General features: G+C 35.1%; 1 protein-coding gene across 1 annotated transcript; it reads left to right on the top strand.

The window, feature by feature from the left end:
- Positions 1-12,256: 12,256 nt before the first annotated feature.
- LOC134238413 (postacrosomal sheath WW domain-binding protein-like) lies at positions 12,257-19,401 on the top strand. The gene is made up of 5 exons (XM_062720540.1): positions 12,257-12,336; positions 12,494-12,522; positions 13,739-13,968; positions 15,274-15,349; positions 18,831-19,401. The coding sequence occupies exons 2-5, from the start codon at positions 12,514-12,516 to the stop codon at positions 18,846-18,848; spliced, it is 333 nt and encodes a 110-aa protein (XP_062576524.1). The 5' UTR covers positions 12,257-12,336; positions 12,494-12,513; the 3' UTR covers positions 18,849-19,401.
- Positions 19,402-19,653: the final 252 nt, after the last annotated feature.

Below are 19,653 nucleotides of genomic sequence, written 5' to 3'. Positions count from 1 at the left end.
ATATAGTCATTCATTAAGATAACCTTTAATATGATAAAGATAAAAATTCATGAAATCACGTGCATGCATGTGTGCTACAATCTGATTGGCTGAAACTTCAAATGGCTATAACTCCCTTGTTTTTGGATGAAATGCTTTGAAATTTAAAACATAGTCATGCATTAGGATATCCTTCAATATGTTATAGAAAAAAATTATGAAGTCACGCGCATGCACGTTTGCTGCAATCTGATTGGCTGAAACTTTAAATGGCTATATCTCCTTTGTTTTTAGACGAAATGTTTGGAATTTTGAAATATAGTCATTCATTAAGATAACCTTTAATATGATAAAGATAAAAATTCATGAAATCATGTGCATGCATGTGTGCTGCAATCTGATTGGCTGAAACTTCAAATGGCTATAACTCCCTTGTTTTTCAACCAAACAGGATGGGATTTAGAACATAGATAAATATAAGGGACTCCTACAAGAAGGTGTAGTCATCATGCACGTGCGTGCACGTGAAATGAGTTAAATTAAAAATACACTTGAGTGAGTGCAATTTTTAATACTTTTGGATTGAATGCTTTGATATTAAGTATATAAAAATATATAGATAGTGTAGACAAGATAATATGGTCGTTACGCACATGAACACGCGTGCAATGCTTAAATTTAAATATATTTTGTATTCTTCTGGGAAGACCTTGATTAAGTCTAAATTCCATAAAGTATTTCTTATTTAATAGAGATTACAGGGAATATGGCACCAAAAGGGAGTTGGGGAGCGTTTGGGGAACATCTGTAACGGTTCCCGTTACAATTAGCACTAGTTGCCTTATGTACTTCGTTTTTGAAATATTGTTTGATATATAAAAGAGCATTTGCGGTAAAAAAAAATGTTCTTGATGGTATTCCATTCCAGTATCTAATGTACTCAAATGTTTATTTGCTAGAATGAAACAAAATGCATGTATCGTTTTGGGGCATTTTTCAAATCATCTATTTTAAAATATTAAGATTTATACTTCTGGCAAATAACACAATTTACTTATAGAAAGTTTATTTACAATGTCTATAATTAATAAACAGGGTGTGTGTGTAAAACCTGACCTACCTTAATCTTTCTTATTAATATCAAAATTTAATTTAATTTATAATTAATCAGAGGTACATGTTCAGCATGAAAATTACCGTCTTGCGACGTCTATAACTTCAAAATCATACTTGAAACATTGATCAGCTACTTCAAACATCAAGTCGCACGAGACATCTCGACTTGTTGTAACGTCACATGACGTACCGGACCTCGTCGGAGCTTACGGAGACAGCCGAGCGTCTGGTTGAAACTATAGGCCTAGTGCAATTCTGACTTTAAAAAAATGTATTTATTGCAATAAAGAGCTTCCATACACCAAAGAATGTAGGCCAATATAAAAAAAAATACAGGGAAAACCTATATATATATATCATTGAAATGAGGTAAGGGATATCTAATTCTGCCCTGAACCAACAATATTTGACTCTGCTATGGGTATCTAATCCTACATTTTGAATAAAGTTAACTCTAAGCCTAACAAATCTAAGAAAACGAACACGAAGTTCTTGTGAAGCGAACCTTACTGTTCTTGACCCCTAGCATAGTAAGTGTGAATGAGTAGCTCTATTTATGGACAGAGTAAGCCAATTATACACTAAAAATGCCTAATCTGATTGGACAGGACAAAGTCTCTTAGCCAATAAAATTACAGAATACATACTACGTTTGGGATGACTGACAATATGGCGGGTACAATGAATTACTTAAAGAAGTGAAAGGTAAACATCTGTAAAATTAAAATATTAACTCTGTAATACTTTGATTTGATTTTAACATGTTTTATTGTTTAACACAAAAGGATCATAAACAAGTTCTTGCAACTTACAAGTTCTTCTCCTTGTGTTAGTAAAGTTGATACAGTTAGTACAGTTGTCATAATAATGACATAATAAAGTATATAATATTAACAAGTAACATAAATAAATTGAAATGTTAATTAAATCTTTCAGATTCATTGATAAATTTATGAATATCTGAAAATATGACAGTTCATATCATCAGATAGAGTGTCAGTACCCCATAACAACAGATGTGTGTCTATTAGAATCGATTCGTCTTGTTTAAAAGGTTTGTCAAAAAGATTATTTCTTGCTTTTACATATCTTTTACAAACAAAGAAAAAATGATATACATCCTCATTCTGACCACAAATACATTTAGGAGATTCAATAATATTCCTTCTGTAAAGATCATAATTTAGCAAACAGTTGTGTCTTAATTTAGTGTGTATAATATTGATAATACGTTTACCAAACGAAAAATATTTAATGTACTACTTTGAAATGACTTCGGAAGTAAATACATGTATAATAGGCATAATGTATGAACATTATAGCTATAAATCTGATATCGTAAAATGTGAAAACATCAAAATTTTCACATTTCCCCCTCCTAAAAACAATCAAAGTACTCAGAAGTACAGAGAGCCGGGCTCATTTACAGAGTAGAATGAATTTCTTACATGAATCACGTTTATATTCTGATGAAAAAATTATTTTAAAACTATCAATATAAATGATAAGACACTGACAGTGAGTTTTTCAATCCTAATACCACGGTCCGATTTTGTCAGAATCAGAATTAATCTGGTACCGCAGCTGAATGTAAACAAACAGGCCAGTCTGGTTCCCTCTCCTGCTTTACCTCGTATGTGTAGAGAACTACTGTAACACTGATTATCAAAAATCCTTACGCTAATGAACTATGTTCTTTGACTTATGAAGTTTTCAAAGTCATTACTACAAATGTTTATTTTATATAGATAAAACTTCGTTTTATTTTTGTTGCTTTATTTAGCGTTTGTATTATCTCAAAAGCGGTTGAGAGTAAGAACTATATTTTTGCACGTAACTTTAAAATGGCGACTATTGGGTTAACATCCTGCCTTGAACAGGATCACATAAGCCGGCAATTGCTCTTTGAGCAAAAAGCCCGGCTAAAAATTACAATTTTTGTACTATATATAACATTAATGACAATTTTTGATGAAGATACGACTGTTAATGTTTGTATTCCCCAACTGGGTATCGGTGGTTCTTGCATTAAAGTCTTCCAGTAGTTCAATTTAAAGGATTTGCCTGGGCTGGTTCATCATCCTCTCCTGTCGTGCTTTCTCTCTCTCTTCTAGGTATATCCTTTTCTTCGGCTTTTTGAAGTCACCAGGATCTACGAATTTGGAATTCTCGACCATTTTTCCTGCAAATTGTCCCACTTGTCTATCTTTATGGAATCTTTTACAGAGTCTTGTTATTTCAGATCGTTTCGCATCTTTTACTTTACATATTGGGCAGCTGTAGTGAGTGATCTTCCTCTTATGGAACCTGTCGAAGTGTGCGGTGTAATTATTCAAGGTCCTGAAATGGTGTACTTTATTTGGACAATCCAGAACAGGGTAGGACATGCCTCTCTCGGGCAATTAGTCGCCTTCTTCGTCTACTTTCAAAAATTATATCTCCTTCTCATCTACTTCCAAATTAAAAAAATATCCTCTTTTAATTTAAAAGACAAAATTGAGTATTTAGCATTTAAATAAAGTGTTTGTACTTTTCCCTTCAATCCATTATATCCATTATAGTACTTATTATATAAAGGAATGAATTGTGTAATAAGTTAGATATTTATGATCATATGACTTGCTTTCTTGTCTACAAAGTCTAAGATGTAGTAAACTGGACGGTATTTACTATCTAGTCGACAACAAGACTCATACTGTAATCAAGATATCTAACTTAATAGATGTTAATCTAACTTAGAAAACCATAAAGATAATAAATTTGTTCATTTACTGAACCACAAACAAACATTGTAGCTTCTATCATTGAAACATTATCCGTAATTCTGAAGTTAGACGAATTAAGTTATAAAAAGAGAGTACTGTTTTGATTACTAGATATTTCTATATGGTCAACTACGGTGTTTCATTATTGCGATAAAACATCTCTCATTGACTCTATCCGTAAAAATCAGAATCAACAATAAGTTTTGAAGCAAAATAAAAGGAGCCAAATTATTTATTTTAAATAAAACAAGAGATATGAAAAAAAAATCAAAATTATAGGATACCAGCTTCATTGGAAAAATGAGCAAGTCATTTAATGTTACCAACTAGACAGATATCACATCTATAGTATTTACAAATGAAAACAAATAAAAGATTGGTTCAGGGAGAATAGATATCCCTAGGCTTAATAGCTCTGCCTACTGGCCTTTTCATTACTGGACTAGGTTCTTGTAATGGAGATGAACTTTAATTCATCCTCACTAATGAGTTCATTTTCTTAAAGGGGTGATTTCAAAATCTGAATTTGTGTCTACTTCTTGTATCCAACTGTCTGGTAGAGACAAACCTCATAAGGTTTCAGGTGATCAATATGCACTACTATACATGAACTGGTGGTGTTTTCTGAATTCTATAGGTCACCTCTGTAATTTTGTCTGTTATTTTATATGGACCTATCCACCCTAGACCTAATTTTACTCCAGCTGTTGGAGGATACCATCTCCAGACAAAATCATCTTTTGAAAATGTTCTCGGTTTCAAACCCCTATCGTAATATTTCTTCTGTTTTACTGCAGCTTGTTCTAGATTCCTATGTACAAAATCAAGAGTATCAGTTAAAACACCTTAAAACCATTCTACATATTCACTGGAACAAATGGGAATAGGGGGTCTCAGGAAGGTTTACCTATGATTAGATCTATAGGACTATTATTTTCACGACCAAACATGAGCATATTGGGAGAAAAAGCAGTACTCTCTTGTATTGATGATCTATAAGCCATGAGAACATATGGTAAATTCTCATCCCAATTATTTCTGTTGTCATTTGCATAGCTAGTTAACATTTGCTGTAAAGTCCTATTGAGCCCCTCTACCAACCCATCGGACTGTGGCCTATAAGGTGTAGTCCTTGTTTTTTCTATCACTTAATTTTTGGCATAATGTTGAAAAGAGCTCAGACTCAAACTCGCGACCTTGGTCCGCGTGAATCTGCCTAGGAACGCCGAACTTACAAATAAACTCGGAGACAATTTTATTCCCAACTGTCAAAGCTTGATGATCCGGAACTGCATATGCCTCAACCCATTTAGTAAAATAGTCACAAAGAACTATAAAGTATTCATTTCCATCACTAGTGACTGGGAGGGGACCTACAATATCAACTCCTACCCTATCTAATGGAGCACCTTTTATAGACTGACGAAGAGAGGGTCTCCCTAGCCTTGGACCATTTTAGTTCTAGCACATGTATTACACTGTGCACACCAACGTTTGATATCTGATGACATCCCTGGACAATACACTCTTCGCTTAATGGACCTAAGGGTACGCTCCCTACCTACATGTCATGCAGTTCTATTATTGTGAAGTTGTTAAAATATTGTCAGTCTGATTCCTAGGAGCTACAAGCAACAACATTTCTCCATCATCTGACATTTTCCACTTGTAATACAGAATGTTATCAACTTCTGTCAATGATTCCCATAAACCGCATAATGTTTTTAAATCTTGGGATGTATCTAGTAAAGTGTGACGAGGTGGTTTTGTAATGTAAACTTCTTTGAACCTTATGATTTCTCTAATTGCAAGTTCTGCTTACTGCATGTTTTTCAACTCATCATGTGACCAAGTGTCCTACTAGAAGCCCTTACAGGAGCTACCTTACCGGTTTAGAATTCAGAATGAGAACCCTTGTGGATAGATATCGCCCCTTCATAACTATGACTCTCTACATGACAGTCTGGACAGTCTTGACGTTTGCAATAACTGGCCGGTCGACGAGATAAGCTATCTGTGTTATTATGTAACCTTCCCGGTCTGTGTACTATACTGAAATCGTATGTTTCTAAAATAGAGATCGAGTCATCGAATCAGCATCCCTTCAGGGTTCTTAAAATTTTTCAGCCAGATAAATGATGCATGTTCAGTCCTAACTGAAAATGCTTACCCCAAACAAAACGTCTGTACTGTCTGATGAATGTAACTACTGCTAAGAACTCTTTGTATGTTGTACAGTACTTATTCTGATGTTTGTTTAGGGTGCGACTAGCATATGCTACAACTCTCTCTTCACCATTTTGTATTTTAGACAAACAGCACCTATACCAGTGTTACTAGCGTCTGTGTCTAGAATAAACTCTGAATGGTTATCAGGGTATGCCAAAATGGGAGCAGAAGTGAGTAGTTCTTTAAGCTTGTCAAAAGCAGTTTGGTGTACTGGGGTCTATAAACATTTTGCCTTTTTCCTAGTTAGATATGTCAGAGGACTAGCAATTGTTGAAAAATCTGGGATGAACCGCCTTAAGTACACTGCAAGCGCCAAGAAACTACGAACTTCTGTAGCATTACTAGGAACTGGCCAAGATTCAATACTGCTGATCTTCTCGGGATCACATTGAATCCCTTGCTCTGAAACAACGCGACCTAAGCAAGAGACTTTTGCAGATCTTAACCTATCAAATACTATTTTCAAATTTTCTACTGCCTGTTCAAAACTGGAACAAAATGATGTCAAGATAACAAAGACATTTTTCCCATCTAAGACCCCTTACTTAATACTAGTTCCATTAGTCTCTCATAACAACGAGGGGCATTAGAAATGCAAAAAGGTAGAACTTAGAATTGAAATAAACCAATGTGAGTAGTGAATGCAGTTTTAGATTTGACTTCCTCTTCCATCTCACATTGCTAATAACCCGAAACAAGATCTAAAGTACTGAACCATGAGACACCTGCTAATGCATCTAATGACTCGTCTATTCTAGGTAAAGGATAAGCAGCCAAGCAACCTTTTTAATGACTTCGTTCAACTGCCCAAATCAACACAAAATTTCCATGTCTTATCTTTCTTTTCTACTAATAGTAAGGGGACAGACCATGGACTTTCACTGGACTCTATGATCTTGTTATCTAACATTTTCTGAATTTCTTTTTCTACTATGTCTCTCTGTGCAAACGGTAACCTACGGGGTGGTATCTTTATAGGTTTGTGGTCTTCAGTATCTATCCTATGCTTGACTAATTTGGTTCTACCGAACTTTCCATCCGAACCAACAAATATATCCTTGTAGGAAACTAAGTCGAACAAAGTTGATTTTTGTTCTTGTGTCAAGCATTTGGAAGATCTATCAAACAAAGATTGCAGATTCTGGTAAATCTGGCGAACCGTCAACATCTAACATTACTTGTATTTGACTGTACAATATTTACAGGTTGTAAGGAAGCTACAGTAGTGTGCGCGCGCGTGTCAAATTTTATTAGCCTGCCCGAGATATATGTTACAGAAAATTGTATATTTTCTAGATTAACCAAGGTTCTGGCAACTAATAGACCTTTCTTTTGTAGAAACTTAAATGGTTCAACTAAATTATTTACAGATGTGTCCTTGACACCTACAGCATAACCTGGTACAATGACTGGTGGAATGCCTACTTTCTTCGACAATTTGACCCTAGTACACACAGGAGGGTAATCTCTTTTTAACTAAACATGTTGCTGATCGGCAAACATTAGTAAGCCTTGTACAACCTGAATTGTCACATTATGTTGCCTGAGAAAATCCATTCCCAAAATACCTTTGAGGTCATATACCTCTGCAACAATAAAGTTATGACAAAAGCTACCATTCCCAAAGCTAAACTGAAGGTCAACTGTGCCCAAAATGTTCAATTTACCACCATCTGCTGCAGTAAGACTTAAATCTGTTTCTACCAATGTTGGCCTATTTTTCAAAGTCATAAAAACATCTTTGGATAAAATACTAGCCACTGAACCTGTATCAAAACTTATGTACAACATTGTCTACAGAACAACTGGCCAATAAACAAGATTTTCCCAGAATATTGATCTTAATAGTCTTGCCCTCTTTTCCATTACAATTCTGGGTCACACTATAGGCATCTAGAGCAACCCCTGAATGTTTTCCTGCTTTGTCTGTTTTTGTAGGCGTAGAAAATTTTGAACCTTTTTGGGGACAATCCTTAGCTATATGCCCTAATTTATGACAGTTATAGCACTCTGTATATACATTTTCCCTAAATGTTTCTTTCCCCCTCTGTTTGTTCTATTGATTGATTTGGACAGTTTCTGTACACAAGATTCTAATGTCTTAAACAGTTCACTCAAACTTTTCGACTCAAGTGGAGAGTCTTGTTTATATTTACTTTGTATGGAATCTGTTTGTTGAGGACCACTGTCTGACTTAGATTGCACTAAATTTACACCCTCTACTTTCACTGGTTTTGACATACTCAACTGAGAACCCTTAACAGCCTCGAACTCAATTGCTAATGATATAGCTGCTTCTAAAGACTGAGGATGATGAAAAATGACATGGTCATGAATGGCAGAATTACCTATACCATTGATAAACTGTTCAAGGACATTGATCTCCCTATCCTTATATGTCATGTCAGGAAATGCCAAACACCCTAGCCTTCTTAAAGAGTAACCATAGTCAGAAGGACTCTCACCAGGCTTTCTTCTACGTGACCTAAACTCACACCTATGAGCAGTAACTAAGGGGACGACCATTTGATTCTGAGGGGGGGGGGGGGGGGGGGGGGGGGGGGGGCTGGCAAATTTTTTTGAGACGGATTATTTATTTTCATGCCTGTCAAGGACAGATTATTTATTTTCAAGATTATCGAGGACAGATTATTTATTTTCTTCTTTGTCTTATGGTACCTTGATCAATTGATTCTAAAAGACTAATCATTTATATACCATAGGCGGATTCAGGAGGGGGGGGGGGGGGGGACGTTTAAAAATTCGTGAAACCAAAAGGTCTGGGGCCGTCTTAAGGCCCCCAGTAGGTCCTGGGTGAAGCACTGGTGGAGGCCAAGGGAGGAAAATTCCCCAGAATCTCTTGGGTTTTCGGGTATTTTAAGAATAAAACCAGGACAATTATACATGTAGTGGTATTGGTTATTATGTACCAAAGTATGACATTATTAATATTGGTCATGTCATACTTTGAATGAAGGGTCCAGGGGGCAAGCCCCCTGAAGCTCGTGGGTTTTTGTGTATTTTAAGAGTAAAACCAGGCACAATTGTGTAGGAATTGGTTAGTTATGTTCCAAAGTATGACATAATTAATACTAGTCATATCATACTTTGAATGAAGGGGGCCTAGGGGGCGAAGCCCCCTGAAGCTTTTGGGTTTTTGTGTATTTTAAGAGTAAAACTAGGCACAAAAATATTGGTATTGTACTAAACTATGGCAATATTAATATTATTCATATCATACTTTGAAATTTTAGGGGAGGGATCATACACATGTACGCCTTCCTTAAATCCGCCAATGTATACTTTGTATTAATTTATGGGGAAGTATACTTCTTTGACAAGAAAATTTATCTTTTGTGGTGTTTAAGAATTGACTTGTATTTAAAGTGATTCATCACATCTACTGAGCGCACATTGCCATGCTGATCAACTGACTACAAGTATCCAGTCTGGTAATCTGATTTTAAATACTATTTGGTTCTAAAATGGCGAGCGACGCGAGCCAAAAAAAATGCTGAATTGAAGATTCTGAGGTTAAATTGAACGTAAATAAAAAGGTATTTTCACAATGTTTAAATATCATAAGTCAAGGTCGGATTATTTATTTTCTTTGCAGAGGAGGACAGATTATTTATTTTCAACATTTTCAGGGACAGATTATTTATTTCCAAAATCTGCCAGCCCCCCCCCCCCCCCCCAGAATCAAATGGTCCTCCCCTAACTCTTGTGGATTGAACCTTTTGGTCAAAATGGATTTAAGCAAATCATAATCAGACCTCTGTTCAACACTAAGATCACCTAACAACTTCTGAGTTTCTCCTCTGAAACACATACCTAACTGTTGTCCCTGCTCATGATATGACCACTCATTCCAGGAGGAAACTTGTTCAAAATGCCAAATAAAGTCTTTCCAGTCTACTGATCTACCATCAAATTTATCAGGTTCCTTTTCCTTTCTGACAGGATTTCTATGATCTGACCTAGTGACACTTAGATGTATCTACTGATGCAAATCTTTTTGACCTTGTTGAAGGAAGAGAGTGTACTGTGCCTAACTGTGAAGGTGTCATCCTAGCTGTTTTGAGTTGTGCCTATTGGAGTAGGTGTATCTGTTGTAGACTTGTATGCATCTAACTGTGACCTAAGCAGTGCTATGGACAACTCTAATTCCTGTATTTCTAACTCTTTAATTTGTCTCTGTAATGCATCCATCTCTGTTTTCCTACTATGTGGAGATGTTCCTGAACTTACAGGAGAACCATGAGTTGAATCCTTAAAGGTGACGTTCTTGTCTACTCTGATACTATTATCAACAGAAGAAAAACCTAGCTTGGCACTTTCATTCTGACTCACTGACTTTCTCTTCTCATACTCATTCTTCACTCTCTCATACATTGCAGTCAACTCTTGAAACTCTCTGTCCATCTTTCTCTCATCCATGCTATTTTTCAGGGGCTACAAAATTAGGGTAAATACTATTTTCTAACTCTTGTGTATGGGCACCTTGAATAGGAGTTTTAGGTCTAGCTCCACTACCGTTGGGTGTGGATGTATGGAAGGGAGGTAAAGGTGAAGTCATGGTTTCTGTCTAGGAATCCTAGTTTCACATGCAACAAAAATGTAATGGTAACCAGTGTGATCAAGGGACTAGAATAAGGCAAACCTTTTCCAAAGTACAACTCTTAACCTTGATGTAATTATTTCATTCAATACACTTTATTGATCGTAGTACTTGGGATTGGAAAGTCTTATTTAACTAATTGTATATATGGGCCATACTGGTTGAATTATTTACCCAAGTTCTTTAGTGATTCCCAGATTATGATAAACACCTTGTTTTGAAATGAGAAGATTTGTAAAGTTTTAAAATTTTATTACAACAAAGGTAAATATGACTTTAGACTAGCTGATAACAAAAGGCAAAAATGTTCCTATAAATATAACAACTGGATTTATCCAAAAATAATAAAATATCTGAAAAAAAATATAGGAGGAGAATGTGACTTTAAAAAAAATGTATCTATTGCACTAAAGAGCTTCCATACACCCAAGAATGTAGGCCAATATAAAAATAAAACACAGGGACACAGGGATAACCGTAATATATATCATTGAAATAAGGTAAGGGATATCTTAATTCTGCCCTGAACCAACAATATTTGACTCTACTATGGGTATCTAATCCTACATTTTGAATAAAGTTACCTCTAAGCCTAACAAATCTAAGAAAACGAACACGAAGTTCTTGTGAAGCGAACCTTAGAGTTCTTGACCCCTAGCAGAGTGAGTGTGAATTTCATAAGTATTTCTATTTATGGACAGAGTAAGCCAATTTTACACTAAAAATAAATGCCTAATCTGATTGGCCAGGACTAAGTCTCTTAGCCAATAAAATTACAGAATACATATTACGTTTGGGATGATTGACAATATGGCGGGTACAATGAATTACTTAAAGAAGTGAAAGGTAAACATCTGTAAAATCGAAATATTAACTTTTTACTAATTTTAAATGACTTCGGAAGTATATACATGTATAATAGGCATAATGTATGAACATTATACTATAAATCTGACATCGTAAGATAGGAAAACATTAAAATTGTCGCAATTTTAAAGGGGGGTTGGGGAAGGGATAATCCTGTATACTTTTTTTTTTATATAAAATGACAAATGATGGATTGGCTATTTTAGAGATTATCATTTTATATATTCCTATGGTTAACTTTGACCCCTTGTAGTGGCCCTACTCTACTTCCGGGGGTCATAATTGGAACAGACTAAAACATATCTGAAGATTTTTCTATAATGATATAACTTAAATCATTGCATGGTTCTTGAAATTCTTATTTTGAAGATATCACCAATTTTTTAGGAATTCTTTATTATCTACCTCTTTAAAAAAGGATGTGACACTTGCTGCTTAACCTGAAATAATTCCCTTTACCGAAAATGCTTTGTGACAAGTTTGGATGAAATTGACCCATGGGTCCTTGAGAAGACGAATTGTTAAAAGTGTACAGATGACAGACGGGCGTTGGACTTTCTTTGATCTGGAAAGCGCACGTAATATTTTAAAAAATCAATAATAAAATGAAAAGTTCTAAATAAAATCGGACGGAAGTTTAAAGTAACCAGCACCTAATTTTACCACGTAGATCCGCGAAGTCGGGGGATTTAAATCCCTTTGCGCATTTAGACATAAACATCGGCCATATTAAGTTTAAATTCCCTAGCACCGGCAAAGGTAATTTTGTTTATTTGTAATTTTTGCGACATTTTGAAATCATTATACTGTTAACAATTAAATGGGAAGCTCAAAATATTAATCACTTAAGAAAGTCTGTCAGATCATATATATTTTGTGAACAAAATAGTATAGGAATACTGATTTTTAATTACAGTATTAAATCGTGTTTAGAAGATGTCAAACGTAAGTATAATAAATTTTGTCTACGTCTAAAATAATGAAACTATGTTTTATTTTTCATCAATTGAATAAAGATTAAATCAATTTGACAAACTTGCAAAACAGAATATTTATGAAAAATACAATTAATGTTAGATCTGTCTTTCATATTATTCTACAAGGACTTTTTACTTGTCTATCTATTGTTTCTGTGACCTTATGTGGAAGCATGCCACATTATCTGGTCTATTCAAATAAGTTTATTTAACCATGGCTGCCAACAAAGAACAGAGTGAACAGTTTAAGTCCTGCAGTATATATATTTGGTACATGATCCACGGCATTTAAATAGACAATCAAATTTCTTTGGTACATAGACTTTGAATAACACCTACCATTTAATCAAACATGACGAATATTAATAAGAAAGAAGTTTAAACATCCGCGTTCTTAATATGAATTGAATTTTACTTTGTCAAGGACTGCTAAAAGTCAAAGCAGCAGTTCATGTTAAATTTTTGTTTGAAACAATATTTGATTTGGAAATGAGAACCAATAAAATACAGGCAATTAATTAAGTAGTTCAGAAAATCAAACAATGTTAACATTTTAGACAAAATAGACAGGATTGGGTGAGTTTTTATAACCAAATTTTACTAATGCACTTGTGATGATCAAAGGTCATTCGGAATACAAATTAGGAATTCTCTAGTAGACAAAAATTACATTAAGTTTATAGCCAAGGAGAATTAAGTATACAAATTAGGAACGTATAAAATGAGCGCAGTGAAACAGCCAATAGATAGTCAAGTAGAATGGTTAGAATTTGCGCTGCGGAACTAGACTAAGGATACGCTGAGACAGGGATTAGACGTGACTGAGCAAGTCTTGGACAAGTCCTATTTTACGTGTAATCAAAACTTACAAATAGGTGAGCCAACAGGGGAGACACATTTGAGACTTATAAATAGAGTACAATATAACTCTGGTCTTTACCCCTCAATTTTGTTTGTACATGTATGTTGTTTAACGTCCCTCTCAAGAAAGGATTTTTCACTCGTATGGAGACGCCACCACGTGCAATTGCCGTAGGAGAGCTGCAAATTTTGTCCTATACTCGGCACTTAAGGCCATTGAACATCTGCTAGGATTTAACATTTTCTTATTTCATGGTACTATATTGATAAAACTTCACATGTATTAACAAAAAGCAAACGAAATTAAGCTACTTTTATTGCAGCCAGCATATCCACCACCTGGGGGCGCCCCTCCCCCATATGGTCACCCACAACAAGGATATGGTCAGCCCCAGCCCGGGTACGGACAGCCACAACCTGGATACGGACAACCCCCAGGCGGTTATGGGTATCCCCAACCAGGGTATGGGGCCCCAACCACTCATCAACAGTCCAACGTTGTGGTAGTGCAAGGAGGGGGTGGCGGAGTGGTCGTGCAGGAACGTAAGAAAAGGTGATTGGTTAATGTAGAAAGTTCAAGATTTGTTTATATAGCAGGGTCAAGATGCAAATTTTGAAAATCCTTCTTTAACATTCGGTGGTTAGAGACCAACGGAGCTGATGGGGTAGTAAAGTTTTTCCATTGCAGTTGTAAACATTTTTTTTTTCTTCAATTTTTGCTCCTCCTACGGTAACCGTTGCTAATTCTATCCATTATTAAATATTTAAAATGACACGCTAGAACATGCCAAAATAAATGTTTATGCATTGCTTTTTGATATTGACAGTGTGGTCTTGGTTATATTTGTGATCAATCATTCAAACATTGCTCTAAAAATGGTAAAACTATATCCCACATATAGAAAATTGAATTTAAATGAACAACAACGAGTTTCGTTGTGAACTCAAAAAAAAATTCTCAAAAAAGGTAGACCTTCTGCTTACCAGTTATGTCTGATTTCAATAAAAATTGAAACATAATTTTGTCGTCGACTAGACTACACTTGTATTCATTATAATAAACCTTGAAAATTTAAATAGACTCCGACGAACGATGATGGCATGCATACTAAACAAAGACAAACGGGTACTCAAGATAGCAAAAATTATGCACGAAATCCTTTAAAATGCACTACTCCTCAAACACTTTTGTCCTTTTTCTTTTCACAAGAATTAATACGCCATAATTATACTGACATTCTGGAAATAAAAATTTGGAGATGACCTTATTTCGCCGACACACTATTATCACAAACAATTTATAAGAAAAAGATTCTTTCCACACGAAAGTCTACATTTCTATGAAAGTTCATTTACAAATATGCTTATTAAGTTATTTCCTATTTCAAACTTGAATTTAAAATAAACTTGGGCTTTAGATTATTCCAATTGCTCGACCGGTTAACAATTGAATAGTTCCAAGTTAAGTTTTTTTTTTATTTGAAAGTCTTTAATAGTCGGCGTCATAAGCTGAATAAAACTGTTGTTGACTATTTGTACGGGTGACTAAACAAAATATTTTCCGGAATTTCAAAGAGATACTTATTAAACTGGTAAATCAAAGTCTAGTTACGTGGCAAGACCATATGATGAAATGACTTAGTAATTGCTTTTAATGATCTTGTGTCTATTTAAAAAGAAAAGGTTATTTTTGAAATTGACTTCATGATATTTTGGAAAATATGTATTACGGACTACTTAATTTTTTGTAAGAATAGAATTTTTTTCATAATAGAAAGAAACTGTAATTTGAGAATTCTTTATCTTGATGGTAAAATGTCACAGGAGCTGGGCGTAAACATAGCAATTTTATTAACAGATTCCACGAAGAAACCTGTCTAAATCTGGTCATATGTTTACTGTTTTGGCCCTGGATCTTCGTTTGGATTGGTATGGTAAGTATAGCCACAACTTCCAATCAAATCTATCAATAGAATGGCCAAAATCAGCAAATACAATTAGATGCCTATTTTATACTATCCACTGATCAGTATCTTATGATATCAGATAAATATCTACTCAACATGTTCAATCAGGACATCTGCAGTATCTTACAAAAGCCATGACTTACAACATCTGATGTCAGCATCTTACAATCAAAATCTACCAATATATCATGTAGGATGTATATCAGTCAACATCTTCCAATCAATCTATCAAGGCCCTTCTCAATTAACTGATATCTACCAATTAACAAGTACCCAATCGTCATATTAAATGTGAAGATGACAAACAACGTCATTAAGCAAAACGAATCGTAAAAAGAGCAGACACGTTAATCAATAACCTTTGTGGTTTGATACGTTTGGAAAAAAAATTTGAAGTCATAAAACGTATTTACTCATTGTCAATAATGTTAAAATTCCAACATATAATTTCCTAAAAATTTAAATTGGAAAAATATATATATTAAGGTAAAACATTAATAATTCTTTATGTAAGAAAAATCTGCCGATTATCGGTATCCACCGTTTGTCCCAACAAGCTAATTCAGAGAATTCGTGTCCCCCGCTTAGGGAAGAAGTCGGATCCCCCTGACTGAATTTGTAGAATTATTAAATGTATATATGTACATGTATACTCAAGCAAATAAAATACATGATTGTCAATATGCGTATAAAGATTTGATTGCTTATTCTTTATTATGTGTATAGAAGATTCTTTTTATATGGAATATTTATCACACTGTAATGATGATTTCATAACCTCATAATTTTTTTATTTCACATGCTGAATACTATCATTTAATAAACAAGAGGCCCAAGGGCCACATCGCTCACCTGAGCACATCTACTAGGAAAAAGCACAGATCAGATCAAACTGAAAGTTTACTGAGGGAGGGGGGGGGGGGCTTGAATTTTAACCCTCCTGGGTGTTATGATTTGAACAATGTACAATCTACACTACCTGAGGATGATTCCATATAAATAGAAAAATATCACTAATCATAGCTTTGAAGTACTTGAAAAGAAGATTTTAAAAGGTTTCCCTATATATCCTTATGTACAAATTTGGTCAGCCATTTTGGGCCCAAAACTAGCCCCAGAGGTCATGATTTGAACAAGCTTGAATCTTCACTAACTGAGGATGATTCCACATCAGTTTCATTTTTCCAATTCCAGTGATTCTTGAGAAGAAGATTTTTAAAAGATTTTTCCTATATATTCCTATGTAAAACTTTGGTCGGCCATTTTGGCCCCACCCTAGCCCCGGGGGTCATGATTTGAACAAACTTGAATCTACACTACCCCAGGATGATTCCACATGAGTTTCATCTTTCCTGGCCCAGTGGTTCTTAAGAAGAAGATTTTTAAAGATTTTTCCTATATATTCCTATGTAAAACTTTCGTCGGCCATTTATGCCCCACCTTAGCCCCGGGGGTCATGATTTGAACAAACTTGAATGTACACTACCTGAGGATGATTCTACATGAGTTTCATCTTTCCTGGCCCAGTGGTTCTTAAGAAGAAGATTTTTAAAGATTTTTCCTATATATTCCTATGTAAAACTTTGGTCGGCCATTTTGGCCCCACCCTAGCCCGGGGGTCATGATTTGAACAAACTTGAATCTACACTACCTGAGGATGATTCCACACAAGTTTCATCTTTCCTGGCCCAGTGGTTCTTAAGAAGAAGATATTTAAAGATTTTTCCTATATATTCCTATGTAAAACTTTGGTCGACCATTTTGGCCCCACCCTAGCCCCGGGGGTCATGATTTGAACAAACTTGAATCTACACTACCTGAGGATGATTCCACATGGGTTTCATCTTTCCTGGCCCAGTGGTTCTTAAGAAGAAGATTTTTAAAGATTTTTCCTATGTATTCCTATGTAAAACTTTGGTCGGCCATTTTGGCCCCATCCTAGCCCCGGGGGTCATGATTTGAACAAACTTGAATCTACACTACCTGAGGATGATTCCACATGGGTTTCATCTTTCCTGGCCCAGTGGTTCTTAAGAAGAAGATTTTTACAGATTTTTCCTATATATTCCTATGTAAAACTTTGGTCGGCCAAAACCCACCCTAGCCCCGGGGGTCATGATTTGAACAAACTTGAATCTACACTACCTGAGGATGATTCCACATGAGTTTCATCTTTCCTGGCCCAGTGGTTCTTGAGAAGAAGATTTTTTAAAAATGCTATTAATTTTTCACTAATTCATAATTATCTCCCCTTGGAAGAGGGCGTGGCCCTTCATTTAAACAATCTTGAATTCCCTTCACCTAGGGATACTTTGTGCCAAGTTTGGTTGAAATTGGCCCAGTGGTTCTTGAGAAGATGAAAATGTGAAAAGTTTACGACAACGACAACGCCAACGACAACGACAACAACGCCAACGACAGACGACGGACAAATTTTGATCAGAAAAGCTCATGTGAGCCTTCGGCTCAGGTGAGCTAAAAAGGAAAAGTATTTTTTTTAAAAAGAAAAAAAAAAGACAGGATCGACCGAGATTCGATCCCGGGACCTCACGCATGTGAAGCGAGAGACATAACCACTACACCACGTAATCGCTTTAAAGTATGTCAAGTATATGCAGAACTTAAGTCACATACATGTGTACATTCATGTTCGGTATTCTCAAAATTTTACAAAATCCATGGTGTTTGATTTATTTAGCCATTATTAAACAGTTCTAATAGATGTAATAAGAACATAAAGTCTGCCGAGAACCTGTTTTATACGCAATAACTCTCCTCATGCCCCTGCGCTAAAAATAGCGACATGTAATACTATAAATACTAATAAAACAAACGGGGCGGAGCACTTTGATAGGGGCGAGAGACGTCCTAGGGAGTTTTGGTATAAAATTACATTGCATAAGCTAAAATTCTTCTTGAAATATCGCCCGGAAATGATAGTGTTACACACAGAGAGAATGTATAAATTTACGACCTTGAACTTTGACCTTTTGACCTCAAAATCAATAGGGGTCTTCATTAGGCCACAGGGAGTTGCTATGTAAAATTTCATTTCTATAGCTCAAATGGTTCTAGAGATATCGTGTGGAAACGAAAGTGTTTTAACAGACAGAATTTGCTTATTTATGACCTTGACCTTTGACCTTTTGACCTCAAAATCAATAGGGGTCTTCTTTAGTCCATAGGGAGTTGCTATGCGAAATTTCATTGCAAAAGCTCAAAGGGTTCTCGAGATATCGTGTGGAAACGAAAGCGTTACAGACAGACAGAAAGACGGACGGACGGACGGACGGACAGACGGACGGACGGACGGACGGACGGACAAACCCAAATTAATATCCCCCACTTTTCAAGCGGGGGACAAAAAGTAATCTTTTAATTCTACATTAACTTGGCCAAATAAATAGAACGTAAATGTAGACCTATTATAAATTACTTATTTTTGCAGTGTATATGCGACGCTTAGAAGAAGTACGTATGCTGATGAAAAGAGACTGGAACACACGCACAGAAATTCACCATCAAGAGAATAATTTGCTTGGATTAAGATATTGCAAATGCTTTGTATGTAGACAACGATTTCTGATTTTCAGGATCAACCAGTAATTTCAGAGTTTAATTTATGTATAATCATGCTTTCTGTTGCTTTCTTGTGAACTCTGGGGTCCTCTATAGATCCAGTGAGTTTCTAAATGCAATCTAGACTTGGTGGATGCTCGTGTCAATATTAAATACAATTTTAAAATTCTGATATAGATCAGTTGTATTCAATTATCAACGTTTAGTCAAATTAACAGACATTTATCTTCAACGCAATGTTTTTTATGATGTACATAGATTTCTTTTGCCTGTATATTTATTTTGATTCTAAGCTTATAAGTTTGTTACATATACCATATATCTCAAGTTTGCATTCTTTACCGTCCATTCATTTATTTTACATGCATGTATAGGTATTCATTTTGGTGTCTTTCAAATAAATTTGTGATCAAACCATAATAAAAATATTATAAATTTGATTGTAATAGAGTTATCTCTCTTTGCTAATTTAAAAAGTTTTTCAGTTATTATGTGTCGTGTACTTTTATAAAGGAAAAAAAACACCGTCGAACATAGTAAGCCAATATTTGAAGATACATAAGTAATAAGACTGTGTCCAATATGAATTAGATTTATATTTCATAGAAAAAATGCAGGCTTTCCCCTTGATGGGTTCAATAATAGTGAATTATAAATAAGCTTCTACTGTGACTTTAAAATAGTGAAAAATT

The sequence above is a fragment of the Saccostrea cucullata genome, unplaced genomic scaffold, assembly GCF_032062105.1.
Source record: "Saccostrea cucullata isolate Sc308-1 unplaced genomic scaffold, CSIRO_AGI_Scuc_v1 ctg607, whole genome shotgun sequence".
Taxonomy (NCBI): domain Eukaryota; kingdom Metazoa; phylum Mollusca; class Bivalvia; order Ostreida; family Ostreidae; genus Saccostrea; species Saccostrea cuccullata.
Note: the sequence above shows the minus strand (reverse complement) of the source record. Positions and strands in the feature narration are given on the sequence as shown.